This window comes from Prunus avium, chromosome 8, assembly GCF_965620075.1.
Source record: "Prunus avium chromosome 8, drPruAviu1.hap1.1, whole genome shotgun sequence".
NCBI classification, from domain to species: domain Eukaryota; kingdom Viridiplantae; phylum Streptophyta; class Magnoliopsida; order Rosales; family Rosaceae; genus Prunus; species Prunus avium.
The window spans coordinates 32,799,430-32,814,030 of record NC_142291.1 but is presented as its reverse complement, the minus strand read 5'-3'; the positions used below and the strand labels follow the sequence as shown (position 1 = coordinate 32,814,030).

General features: G+C 34.4%; 2 protein-coding genes and 1 pseudogene across 2 annotated transcripts; all 3 read left to right on the top strand.

Moving 5' to 3' along the window:
- The first annotated feature begins 4,074 nt into the window (after nt 1-4,074).
- Nucleotides 4,075-4,745, top strand: LOC110747947 (pathogenesis-related protein 1 pseudogene; annotated as a pseudogene).
- Nucleotides 4,746-6,131: 1,386 nt separating this feature from the next.
- LOC110757261 (pathogenesis-related protein PR-1 type-like) lies at nt 6,132-7,023 on the top strand. Its single transcript, XM_021958835.2, has one exon. It carries the CDS (start codon nt 6,228-6,230, stop codon nt 6,714-6,716), a length of 489 nt encoding a protein of 162 aa, XP_021814527.1. The 5' UTR covers nt 6,132-6,227; the 3' UTR covers nt 6,717-7,023.
- A 2,808-nt stretch (nt 7,024-9,831) lies between these two features.
- On the top strand, nt 9,832-10,613 carry LOC110757237 (pathogenesis-related leaf protein 4-like). Its single transcript, XM_021958809.2, has one exon. The coding sequence runs from the start codon at nt 9,898-9,900 to the stop codon at nt 10,381-10,383; it is 486 nt and encodes a 161-aa protein (XP_021814501.1). The 5' UTR covers nt 9,832-9,897; the 3' UTR covers nt 10,384-10,613.
- Nucleotides 10,614-14,601: the final 3,988 nt, after the last annotated feature.

The following is a 14,601-nucleotide window of genomic DNA, read 5'->3' as shown; positions in this document are numbered from 1 at the left end:
TTCTATAAAAAAAAAAATCTAAAATCTCAACGACAAATTGTGATTATACACCCTAAACAATCAATCATATCCATAAATGTAATCATAGTTGGAGAAAATTGTGTACAAATGAGATTTCTTTGATACATCCGTTCTCTAAGAAATAACTGACGTTTTGTCCAGATAATGACTCATATATATATGATCGTAAAGAAAAAGTTCAGAATAAGAATTCGTTTACTTTTCATAACTTTCTTGATCACTTGAAGACCTAGGGAATTCAATTCAATTCAATTCAATAGTTGTATTTTTTTTATCATAAGAAAAGTCTCCTTTTAGAGTAGTTTTATGGTATGAACAAGTATTGAGAACATGACAATATCTCATTATCCTAGAGAGTAAAGCCATGAAGGCCCGCAAGGACGGACTTGTGATTTCAAAATAGGGTGGTCCAAACTTACCTTATGTACAAACCTACTAATTAAAGGATAGAAAACTCGAGGGAAATAAATGCATAGTACATGTAGATAGAAACTAGTAAGAAAAAAAAGAGAAAGAAATAAACATGCAATGCAAATATAAGTAACATTTATAAAAGTTACATTATTTGAGTCTTCATAAAGTTAAAATCACTAATTATTGATTCATTATCTATACTAGTCTCTCCGCATGCGCTTTCGCTCCTACGAGAGGCTTTTAAAAAAAAAAATTAAAATGTATTTTAGAATTAAAAAAGATAATGGGTAGTTGTGTTCCATAAAAATAGGCCATTATCTAATTTTTCTTTTTTTTTTTTAATTTTTTTTAAATATGAAAAAGTGTGAATTTACCATATTATCCTCATTTAATTAATAATTTCAATTCTTAATGTTTACATTTACCAAGGGCATTTTCTGGTATATGGTTTTTCTTTGCAGGATGTCCGTTCTTGAAATGTCAATAAAATCTCACTTATACTCAATTTTATCAATTTTGTTCGACTTGGATCTCAACATAATTGATTATTTAGGATGTTAAAATGGCCATTTAAACTTAAAATCTATAATTTAAGCCATTAACCAATCTGATTCTATAAAAAAAAAAATCTAAAATCTCAACGACAAATTGTGATTATACCCCCTAAACAATCAATCATATCAATAAATGTAATCATAGTTGAAGAAAATTGTGTACAAATGAGATTTCTTTGACACATCCGTTCTCTAAGAAATAACTGACGTTTTGTACAGATAATGACTCATATATATATATATGATCTTAAAGAAAAAGTTCAGAATAAGAATTCGTTTACTTTTCATAACTTTCTTGATCACTTGAAGATCTAGGGAATTCAATTCAATTCAATTCAATAGTTGTTTTTTTTTTCATAAGAAAAGTCTCCTTTTAGAGTAGTTTTATGGTATGAACAAGTATTGAGAACATGACAATATCTCATTATCCTAGAGAGTAAAGCCATGAAGACCCGCAAGGACGGACTTGTGATTTCAAAATAAGGTGGTCCAAACTTACCTTATGTACAAACCTACTAATTAAATGATAGAAAACTCAAGGGAAATAAATATACAGGAGGGAAATAAATGCATAGTACATGTAGATAGAAACTAGTAAGAAAAAAAGAGAAAGAAATAAACATGCAATGCAAATATAAATCACATTTATAAAAGTTGCATTATTTGGGTCTTCATAAAGTTAAAATCACTAATTATTGATTCATTATCTATACTAGCCTCTCCGCACGCGCTTCCGCGCCTGCGAGAGGTCTTTATTTTTAAAATTAAAATTTATTTTAGAATTAAGAAAGATAATGGGTAGTTGTGTTCCATAAAAATAGGCCATTATCTGATTTTTCTTTTTATTTTAATTTTTTTAAATATGAAAAAGTGTGAATTTACCATATTATCCTCATTTAATTAATAATTTCAATTCTTAATGTTTGCATTAACCAAGGGCATTTTCTGGTATATGGTTTTTCTTTGCAGGATGTCCGTTCTTGAAATGTCAATAAAATCTCACTTATACTCAATTTTATCAATTTTGTTCGACTTGGATCTCAACATAATTGATTATTTAGGATGTTAAAATGGCCATTTAAACTTAAAATCTATAATTTAAGCCATTAACCAATCTGATTCTATAAATAAAAAAAATCTAAAATCTCAACGACAAATTGTGATTATATACGCCCTAAACAATCAATCATATCAATAAATGTAATCTTAGTTGAAGAAAATTGTGTACAAATGAGATTTCTTTGACACATCCATTCTCTAAGAAATAACTGACGTTTTGTACAGATAATGACTCATATATATATGATCGTAAAGAAAAAATTCAGAATAAGAATTGGTTTACTTTTCATAACTTTCTTGATCACTTGAAGATCTAGGGAATTCAATTCAATTCAATTCAATTCAATAGTTGCTTTTTTTTTCGTAAGAAAAGTCTCCTTTTAGAGTAGTTTTATGGTATGAACAAGTATTGAGAACATGACAATATCTCATTATCCTAGAGAGTAAAGCCATGAAGGCCCGCAAGGACGGACTTGTGATTTCAAAATAAGGTGGTCCAAACTTACCTTATGTACAAACCTGCTAATTAAATGATAGAAAACTCGAGGGAAATAAATATACAGGAGGGAAATAAATGCATAGTACATGTAGATAGAAACTAGTAAGAAAAAAAGAGAAAGAAATAAACATGCAATGCAAATATAAATAACATTTATAAAAGTTGCATTATTTGAGTCTTCATAAAGTTAAAATCACTAATTATTGATTCATTATCTATACTAGCCTCTCCGCACGCGCTTCCGCGCCTGCGAGAGGCTTTTTTTTTTTTTTAAATTAAAATTTATTTTAGAATTAAGAAAGATAATGGGTAGTTGTGTTCCATAAAAATAGGCCATTATCTAATTTTTCTTTTAATTTTAATTTTTTTAAATATGAAAAAGTGTGAATTTACCATATTATCCTCATTTAATTAATAATTTCAATTCTTAATGTTTGCATTAACCAAGGGCATTTTCTAGTATTTTGAATGTTTCACCATTCTCTACCTTTTGCTTTATATATATAGATTATGAGCAAATTCTCTTTTAATATAAAATGACATATAATTGCAAATCCTATTTGATACAAGCAATAACACCGACATGAATTGCAAATCCTATTTGAAAATTCAACAAACCAAGCTAAAGGATGGTCTGCTGCAAAGAGCGGGGGTTGGCTAAAGGATGGGTTGTGCTGCGCAAGAGAGAGTGAGTGTTTTCTTCATAAGGGGTGGTCATGTGTGGGGTTAGTTAATGGGACTTTATTTAGGTGGGATGTGGTGGGGGTGGAGTCATTCTATAGTGAGGGCCATATATAAGGCCCTCACTATAGATTTCTTGGTGGGGGTTGTGGGGCTTGCTTGGGTGGGCTGGGGTATTATTTAGGCTATAAAAAATCAAGTCACCTAGACTATAGCCCAGGTTCGCCAACTTGTAGACATATATTCATAGGCATAACTATAGTTTAACTTTTTGCTTTGTATTTGTGGAACCATAGTTATGCTCATAGACACGTGTCAAGTATTGAGAATAGTGTGATGGTACACCTTGGGTTAAAGTGGTGAGCAAATATGCAGAAGATGAAGAAGCAAATTTAACCAACGAGTGTGCTAAATTAATTTAGAGTATTGTTATATTGACTTGACTTTTCTTTTTCATGACCCGTACAACTACACGCACTACACATGGTATGGTAAAGAACATAAAGAATTTTCCAAAGCATCATGGTATGGTATATACTTCATATCCTTTCCCCTATTTTCCAAAAGTTTACTTTTCTTTTCTTGTCTTCCAAAGTTTGCGATCAATTTGTTCCCCGAAATTGACGGTTATCCTTAGTCAGACCTAGCTAACTGATCAACTCATATACGTTTTCTAGATGCATCGATAATATATTTCACAAGCTCTCAAGTATTTTTGATATTATATTTCACAAGCACACTCCATTATTGATAGAGTCAGTAACGTATTAGGAACGCTATTGTATAGCAATGCACATAAATTTCCACATTTTCCATTATAAATACTCCACACCATATATCTCGTTCTCGCAACAAAAAACTCCTTCATACATTATCAAACTCTCAAAACCCAACATGGGGCTGTCCAAGATTTTCCTAGCCCTCGTTTGTGTTTTAGGCTTTGCCCTTCTCCAATCCACTCATGCCCAAGACACACCGCAAGACTACCTCACTGCCCATAACAACGCTCGAGCGGAGGTAAACGTCGGGCCATTGTCATGGGATGAGAAGCTACAAGGCTATGCGCAAGACTATGCCAATCAACACATTGGCGACTGCAACCTTGTCCACTCTGGTGGGCCCTACGGCGAAAACCTTGCCATGAGCACCGGTGACTTGTCAGGCACGGGTGCCGTGAACTTGTGGGTGGCAGAGAAGGCCGACTATAACTACGACTCTAACTCTTGTGCTGATGGAAAGGTGTGTGGGCATTATACGCAGGTTGTTTGGCGTAACACAGCTCGTGTAGGGTGTGCAAAAGTGAGGTGCAATAGTGGAGGTACCTTCATCGGGTGCAACTATGATCCGCCAGGCAACTATGTTGGGCAGAAGCCTTACTAAACCAACTATATCTATGAAGCTATGTTATCAAGAATAAAATGAATTAAGAAGTGATGTTCGATCATCAATTCATTGTATCTTATTCACCGGCATGGTGGATGCTAAACTTAATGGATATGAAGAATGATTTTGTATTATTTTGGAAACTGGAGACATATGCATGCTGCGTCCAAAGTTGCTTTTCTTTTTTTTTTCTTTTTTTGAGAGAAGGGGAATCGACCCTTGGACATAGGATTCAAGGGTAAAGACTCTTAACCAGTTGAGCTACAATTCCCTTGCAAAACAAATTGCATCAGTCCAAAGAACATATTGCGCATTTTGTTGGAATGTCCAACTATTTTATGTGGCTCCCTTTTTTCTTAAAAAAAAAATTTATAAAAAGATGATAGAATGAAAAAAGAGTACAAAGGATACAAACCATAAAGGGAGCCATCTCATTAGCAATATGGCAGACATAGGGAAAAACTTACCTAGTGACCTGAGCTAGCCGAAAAGCTGAAAAGGATCTGGAGAGAATTACTCTCGAAAATAACTTTTCTATAACCTATTTCTACCGCCATGGTTTCCTCGAATCTAGTCCAATGATATCAAGGACAAAATTGGCCACGAACTGGCATGACTCTTCTACTAAAGAACTAAGAACTAAGAACACCCAACAAACTCAATAAAGTTTATGGAATTATGAGAGGAAAAAACACCAAAAAAAAAATCATAGAATTTCTTAACTTTATTGACCAAAAAAGATCAAAACTAAAAATCTAACAAACAACGACAAAAGAAATAGCAAACGTCGCTAATCTTCTTCCGGCTCCCATTTGTTTTCGTGAAAGGTGAACGTATATTGCGCAATTTACTCCATAGCCAATATGATGGTTCATTGTAATTGTAATTAATGTCTCTATATTTGACCAAAGTGACACAATTGTTTAACTAGTTTAAGTTTTTTTTTTTTTTTTTTGGGTGCTTTCTTGATATTTATGGTGGTGATACAAATGGCACAACAGATTTTAGTTCTTAAGGGGCGGGTGTTTTGGCGACTTATAGGGTTCTTCCTTGGTTACACATACGATGTTACACATATGCAAACAAAACTAATTTAACTAAATGATCCAACCTAGACGTAATCTCAATATTTTCCCATCAACAAATGTATCCATCACCCCAAGAACAAGATCTCATCCCTAATGGAGTCTAACCTAATGAAAAAGAGTCTTGACTTACAAAACAGAAGTCTCTCAGGTTCGAACCCCATGGCATCTTAGTTTTGTGTGTGTTTGTGAGAAACCCTCATCCCCATACTAATAAAAAGAACAACATCTCATCAGCCCTGATTAAATTAGAAATGACAAAACTCTATTTGTTTTTAGTAAGAGCTCCTCCTCAATTTAGAGCCTAGCTATTTTAGGTTCTGCAAGGCGCGGGTGTTTAGGCGACTTATAGGGTTCTTCCTTGGATACACATGATGCAAACAAAATTAATTTTCACATCCACAAAAATAACAACATATATAATTTTCTCCAACCTAGACGTAGGTCTCAATATTTTCCAATCCATATCCAACAAGAAACTCTTTAGCAGAACAATCTGTAGGTTATTACAATTAACTACTAATTAACATTATGGAAGGGTTGTGCAAGAACAAGATCTCATTAGCCCTACTTTTAATTTGCCTAGTAGGGTTAGCCCGTGCCCAAGACGCCCCAGATGACTACGTGAAAGCCCACAACGCAGCACGAGCGGCGGTTGGCCTCGACACCTTGGACTGGGACGAAGGCCTAGCAGATTCCGCAAAAAACTACGCGAACCAACGCGCCGGCGACTGCGACCTTGTGCACTCGGATTCAGGCCCTGGTGAAAACCTTGCAATGAGCCCTGACGGAGACTTGACGGCGAAATTGGCTGTGGACCAATGGGTGGCGGAGAAGGCCGATTATGATTACAAGACCAACACCTGCGCCCCTGGGAAGCAGTGTGGCCATTATACGCAGGTCGTTTGGCGTGACACGGGGCTTGTTGGGTGTGCCAAAGTCCAGTGCGCCTATGGAGGTTCCTATGTCGTTTGCCACTATGATCCTGCAGGGAACTCTGTTGGGGAGAAGCCTTACTAATAGGCTTAATTGATCACAGTGTGTGCCTGAAGGGATCCTGGCAATTTTTATTTTTATTTTTATTTTTGGTCCATTAATAATATTGATTTATTTGCTACATCAATTTATCAAAAAATACTTTAACCCATTAGGTCCCGTTTGGTTAATGAGAAAAGAGGCTTGGAGATGGGAAATTAATTGCTTTCTCATATTTGATAGAGATTTTCTATTTAAACCCCGCACTTCTCTTTGTTCACCCCAATGCTTAAATTATTAAGCTGTAAGTTTTATTATTGAGTAAAAAGACAAAAAAGGTTATCCAACTTAATACTTAACCCTAGTACATCTATACACACACCCCACCACTCTTATACTAAGTTTTAGAAAAATACAAACTCTTCTACATCGTATTGCCAGATTATTGTTCTCCCTGAGATCAACGCGATTTCCTCCTTCTACATGGGCAGCTCCTCTACCTCCCAACTTCATACTTGTTGCCACCACTCGATACCGCATTTTTGAATTGTCCAAAATTACTGGTACAGTGCCTGATATGAGGTCTATATCATACAAAGAGTCCATGGAACAGGAGTTTGCTGTCCACCTAACAAACGAAAGGAAGTCCATTCTGATTGTATACCATGCACATTCTGATCAACAAAAATGTATATACAAATAGGATATAAAGTAGGGAAGTTGGCATAGTTTTGCTAACACGTAGCAGTAAAGCTATCCCACAGCCAAAAAGCATTCTCTTGAAACCCAATTAAGAAGTACAAACTTACCTTTCTTCTGAAATTGCATTATGTGAGTGATGAAGGATCTCTTTATTATTGTGTATTGGGTTAATACACATTCTTGAAGGCATTACAAAAGTTCTCATGCGCAGAATGGAGGAGGGTAGCTTGTGGGGTTTAAATAGAATTTTTTTTTTCTTATTTTTTCAGCTTGGGGTGTATTTAAGGGTAGTTTGGGAAGATATTGGGGTTTTCTTAGAAATTGTGAAAATTTAAATTAAAAGTTGGGGTGAACTTAGAACATGGGGTGAACAAAGAGAAGTGTGGGGTTTAAATAGAAAATCTCATTTGATAAGTCTAGGCACGGGAAATCGTTGCCTAAGACATGGGAAAGTAAGGGGGAAAGTGAAGCTCTCCTCCCAACTTGGGTTTTGTTTTCCCTCCTTACAGAAAAATTTGGGAAAATGAGCTAATATTAAATAAACATTTTTCATGACTATTTTGTCCCCATTAACAATTTAAAATTACAATATATCATTAAATGCATTATTTTTTTATTTGATTTAATATGGGTATAATTGAAAAATTATACAAACTTTGTTTTCCATTCCTACTCAAAACAAATATGGGAAAGGAAATAAAGTGATATCTCCCGATTACTTTCCCAACATTACCAAATGTGAAAAAGGAATCTTCCATTTCCCATCCCTTGGGAAATGACGTGGGAAGTGATTTTCCCTCAAATCCGTTCCGTGAATCAAACGGGACCTAAGTGTCTTCTCGATCAGATCCCTTTTACTTTTTATCTTCTGATTAAACCTAAATCATAAAAAAGCAAAATAGAAAAGAATTCCTCGATCGGAAAATCATGCGATGGAGCATTCATGCATTTGACTTGTTTTTTGTTTCTTCTTTTCTTTTCTCTTCCCTTTCTTGGAAGTAAAGTGAAAGGGTGCTAGAAGCTAGCCAAAGGTATATTCGTCGATACTATTCCAAATTGTAATGTAGTACTACTAGTAAAAGTTTGGCAATCCAATAATTGTCAAGGGGGATGTCTTGGAGACTTGATTACTTCCTAGCTTTCTAGATGGAGAAATTTCTATTGTTTACAGAAAGAAACAAAATAATACAACTGATGTGTATTATACGCACCAATAAATTAGTTATTATGGCTCAAATACTTTTAGTTAACACGTCAATGCCACATCAAATTATCAACTAAGTTTTTCTGCGGCCACCACACTCAGCTAAGATGGAGGGCCTGGAGGGGATGGGTAGACGGTTGATAGGGGAGGGATAGGTCTGGGAGGGTAAGGAGGGGAGGGAAGGGGAGGAGGAGAGGGATGGAGGTCAGCGACCTCCAAAGGGGGTGGGGGCTGAAACTTTTTTTCTCTCTTAGAGTTTTCTCTATTTATCTTCTTAATATTAAAAGACGTCCCAAATTCGAATATCTTTAATATTGTTGATAACATAGAGATTCGGATCCTCTCCTTGGTTTTTCTCTGCTTTGATATGCTTGACTTTTATTGTGGACTTGCCACCACATTAAATAATAATCCAAAAGCTAACAAGTTGAGACCACATATATATTTTTCATAAAAATAAAAAAATAAAACTTTAAACAAGAAGAAAATTTGTTAGATGGCCTTCTTTCCAAATCAAATTTTCTTCCTCTAGGTTTTCAAATTAGGTTTAAATTCTAAATCTTGGATCAAGTTCTTCTTCGGAGGCAAGGGCGTTTCTAGCCTATGGCAGGCTGGGCTCATGCCCGTCCCAAATGTTTGTTAAAAAAATATTACCTACACTACATATGTCCAGCCTACTTAAATTAAACCTATACAAACTTTTTCTTTCTTTTCAAATTAAATTAAAAATTATAATTATTAATTTTTTTGGTCTCGCACAAATCCCAAGAGAGGAGATTCATAAGGCCAAACTGAAGTCTCCTATTGTGGAATCAAGAAGTGCGCCATGATGTTGTTTTTAAAATAATAATAATAATAATGTAGTCCCATGTTTTCTCCTTTTTTTTTTTAATGTGAAATATTTTTTATTTTTTTATTTTTTTATTTTTTATTTTTTTATTTTACTTTTGGTTTTTATTTTAGTTTTTGTATTTGTAGATATAGATGCATTTGAGGTTAAGGCTCATTATGTGCCCCTTCACTATATATGTGTATCTTTTTATGTTTATTAATGAAATTTACTCGTACTGGAGTTTAATATATAAGTTTTGCTCGGTCGGCTTTCGAATCCTGAAACCGCCACTGCACGGAGAGGTTTATTTTCCTTTCACTTTGACTAGTAAGGCCTTTCAATATGTGTTATAAATAAAATGTTGGCCCTCAATGAACATTACAGTCCCCTTGTAACACTTTCCTTATAAATACTCCATGCTATATGCCTCATTTCCTACATCAACCACCCAATATATTAGTTTGCATTGTGAGCTACACACCAATACCATGGGGTTGTCTAAGATTTCCTTTGCCTTCGTTTGTCTCATAGGCTTAGCCCTGCTCCAATCCACTGGTGCCCAAGACTCACCACAAGACTACCTCAATGCCCACAACGCCGCTCGAGCCCAGGTAGGTGTTGCTCCCTTGACCTGGGACCCCAACCTAGCAGCCTATGCCCAAAGATATGCAAACTCCCGTGCTGGTGATTGCAATCTGGTGCACTCTGGCGGGCCTTATGGTGAAAACATAGCGAAGAGCAGCGGTGACTTGTCCGGCACAGCTGCCGTGAACTTGTTCGTAGGGGAGAAGCCCAACTATGACTACAACTCTAACACCTGTGCTGCTGGGAAGGTATGCGGACATTACACGCAGGTGGTTTGGCGCAACTCAGTTCGTTTAGGGTGTGCAAAAGCGCGATGCACCAACGGAGGCACGTTTATTGGGTGCAACTATGATCCCCGGGGAAACATTGTTGGGCAGAAGCCTTACTAAATTAATTAAGCTTTTTAACAAACAGCTATTAAGCTTTTATTTTCTGTTCAAGAATAAAATGAAAGGAGTGATTGTATGTTTTACTAGCTAGAAGTTAGCATGGTGCTCACTAAGCTAGCTACGTACTTTCATATTTGAATAAAATTTGGCAACTAGCTATGCATGCATATGCTAGCTCCTAGTTAGCCCTGCTATTTGTGAAATGCTTCAGACTTTGATTTTTCGCTTAATACATGTTTCCTCATTAAGGGAAGTAGACTCGTCTCTAATTTTGCATTAATTCCCGGGTTAAGACAATAAATTACTGTGGAAATTTCTTTGTTGATGAACAATGGAGGCAAGAAACATTTTGTAGAAACTAGGGCATACATGCAGTTTTTTGTCTATCTCACTTATCACGTCGTATCACCTATTAAAATTGCATACAATTAAAATTGATGATATAGGAAATTTTAAGTTACTCAATAATGAAGAATAATATATTATCGACACATTCAAGGAAACCCTCAATCAAGAGCGGAGCCAGAAAATTCATCAAGGAGGGTCAACCTCAAATAATAAAATCATCGCAAAACAAGATAAATTTATTTAATAATACAAAGTCTTTATTAATAACTCATATATGTCATTCCAATACATTCACAATCATCCTCAAAGAGTTTTCATCTCTTGAAATATTTTCATAATCACTTCATTATCAATAATATCCAATTTCAAAATTCAAATAATAAAGAAATCATATAAAAATTATTGTTTTTAATTTGAGATAATAAATAAATAACAAAAAAGTGGTTTTAGGTTAGTAATTCTTAAATTATTAAAAAAAAGTAAAGGAAAAAACAATGAAAATTATAACAGCTTGTGAAACTTCAATCAAAAGGGTCAGATTTTAAGAATAAATTATAAACAAAGGGTAAATATAAACAAATACAAGGTTAATTAGGGAACTCCAGAAGGGTTAGATGACCCTTGTGGGCCTTCATTGTCTCCGCCTTTGCCCTCAGTCCTAGCTAACTAGTTGCTAATTGACCCACCCAATTGCATTGCCCAAAATATTTGGGAGCACTACTATAAAAAACACTTTGCGCGACGAAATAATTTTGTTGCGCAAAGTACAATTTCGTCGCTCAAAGTTTGCGCGACGAAATTTTGGTCGCAAAAGTTCTGTCGCGCAAAGATCGTAAAGAAAGGTTTTGAGCGACGAAAATTATTTTTTGTCGCGCAAAAATACTTTGCGCGACGAACTATAACAACTTTGCGCGACGAATACTAACGTCGCTCAAAGATACTTTGCTCGACCAATTATAACTACTTTGCGCGACAAATATTATACACTTTACGCAACGAATATTAATTACTTCGCGCGACGAATAATATTATTTTGCGCGACGAAAGTTAATGTCGCGCAAATACACTTTGCGCGACGAAGATTCGTCGCGCAAATCTTTGCGCGATGAAATATTCAATTTTTTTTAATTTTTGTTTTTTTTCAATTTTTAATTAAAATAAACTAGTTTAATAGTTTGCGCGACGAAATATTTTGTCGCCCAAGGTTTTGGACATTTTGTTTTATTATTTCTCTTATATCAATTTCATTATATTAATTTTTCAAATTTTTACTATTTAAATTTAATTTAATCGTATGATTTTATTTTTTTTAATTACTTTAATTTAAATTGACATATTCAAAATAAAATTACATATGAAAAATAGTGGTCAAATTATCCAATATATATAATATTCAACATGTACACATAAATTAACAAACTACAATAATAAAATCTACAAGCCTATTGTGGTGGTAGTGGCGGAGGATAGCATCCAAATCCTCAACTTTAGTCGTCAAAGTCTCGACGATTCCCTACAAAAAAAACAAATACTGTCAAATAACAACAAAATAACAAAAAATTGGCATAAACTCAAAACTAACTCCAAAAACACATATTAATGAAGAAAAAAAAATTAAAGTTTAGAGAGAATATACCTTTTGGCAAGATTTTGAGTGAGTGAGAATGAGAGGGAGAAGTGTGTGTGAGAGAATAGAGAAGATAGTGAGAGAGAGATGAAAGAGTGAGTGAGAGTGAGAGATGATGAAAAGAGAGATAAGAGAGTGAGTGAGAGTGAGAGATAGTGAAGAGAGAGATGAGAGATTAAGTGAGAGGAGTGAGTGTGAGAGAAAGGGTAGGATTTGGGGAGAAGGAAAGAGAGAGGAGAGGTAAGAGTAGAAGACATTGAGAAAATGGTGGAGGTGTTATTTTGGTTTTAAAAACCGTATCACTTTGCGCGACGAAACAATATATTGGTCGCGCAAAGTCTCGAATTTTTTTTTTTACAAAAATTCTCATTTTTGGTGCGCGCCCAAATTTTTAGGGTTTTGCGCGACGAAATTTTGGTCGCTCAAAGTTTTGCGCGACCACAATATTCCCGCTTCCCATTTTTGGTACCCGCCCAAATTTTTCGAGTATACTTTGCGCGACGAATGACTATATTGGTCCTGCAAAGTCGTAATTTTTTTTTTTTTAATTCCCATTTTTGGTACCCGCCAAATTTTTAGAGTATACTTTGCGCGACGAACTACTATATATTGGTCGTGCAAAGTTGGAAAAAAAATTTAAAAAAATTTCGCATTTTGGGTACCCGCCAAATTTTTAGAGTATACTTTGCGCGACGAACTAATATATATTGGTCGCGCAAAGTTGGCAAAAAAAAATTCGCATTTTTGGTACCCGCCCAAATTTTTCGGGTATACTTTGCGCGACGAACAACTTTATATTGGTCCCGCAAAAATTTGCGCGACGAATTAGATACTCGTCCCGCAAAACTTTGCGCGACGAATTATATATTTGTCCCGCAAAGTCGTAATTTTTTTTTTATTTTTAAATTTCGCATTTTTGGTACTCGCCAAATTTTTAGAGTACACTTTGCGCGACAAACTACTATATATTAGTCGCGCAAAGTCGTAAAAAAAAATTCGCATTTTTGGTACCCGCCCAAATTTTTAGAGTATACTTTGCGCGACGAATTATTATATTGGTCGCGCAAAGTCTTAAAAAAAATTTAAACCTACTAATAAATATATATACTATTCAATTTCTTAAGTGTTATACGTACAAAATAAACAAATTTAAAGCTACTCAACGATCCAATCGTCAAACTTGTTTGTTTATACTTCGAGATCATATACGCCAAAATTCGGAAAAAATAAACATTAAGAGATCAAGTAATGGGACAAAACATTTCGACGGTTATAAAAGAAAAATCATGATTTAACGGTTATTTCAACTCTGATTTTGATGATTTTTTACAGCTACACTCCTTGACCCTATATGAATACAATGACTGCATTCGATCATCAATTTAAAATATTTACACTAGTGGATAACACAAAATCTTATGTTATATTTAATGAAAGTATAAATAAACTCTTAATTGTTAGTGAATATATTGTTTTGATGGCATACACCTTCTATGAAACTAGTTTCAACGATCCAACCGTCAAACTTGTTTGTTTACACATCGAGATCATATACGCCAAAAATCGGGAAACTTTTTTTTTCAGAGATCAAGTAACGAGACAAAACATTTTGACGGTTATAAACGAAAAATCAAGATTTAATGGTTATTTCAACTCTGATTTTGATGATTTTTTTATAGCTACACTTCTTGACCCTATATGAATACAATGACTGCATTTGATCGTCAATTTAAAATATTTACACTAGTGGATACCACAAAATCTTATGTTATATTTAATGAAAGTATAAATAAACTCTTAATTGTTAGTGAATATATTGTTTTGATGGCATATGTATTCTATGAAACTAGTTTCAACGATCCAACCGTCAAATATGTTTGTTTATACTTCGAGATCGTATACCCTAAAAATCGGAAAAAATAAACATTCAGAGATCACGTAATGGGACAAAACTTTTCGATGGTTATAAACAAAAATCACGATTTAACGGTTATTTTAACTCCGATTTTGATGATTTTTTACAGCTACACTCCTTGAACCTATATGAATACAATGACTCAATTTGATCTTCAATTTAAAATATTTACATTAGTGGATACCACAAAATCTTATGTTGTATTTAATGAAAGTATAAATAAACTCTTAATTGTTAGTGAATATATTGTTTTGATGGCATACGCATTCTACGAAACTAGTTTCAAAGATCCAACCGTCAAACTTGTTTGTTTATACTTCGAGATCAT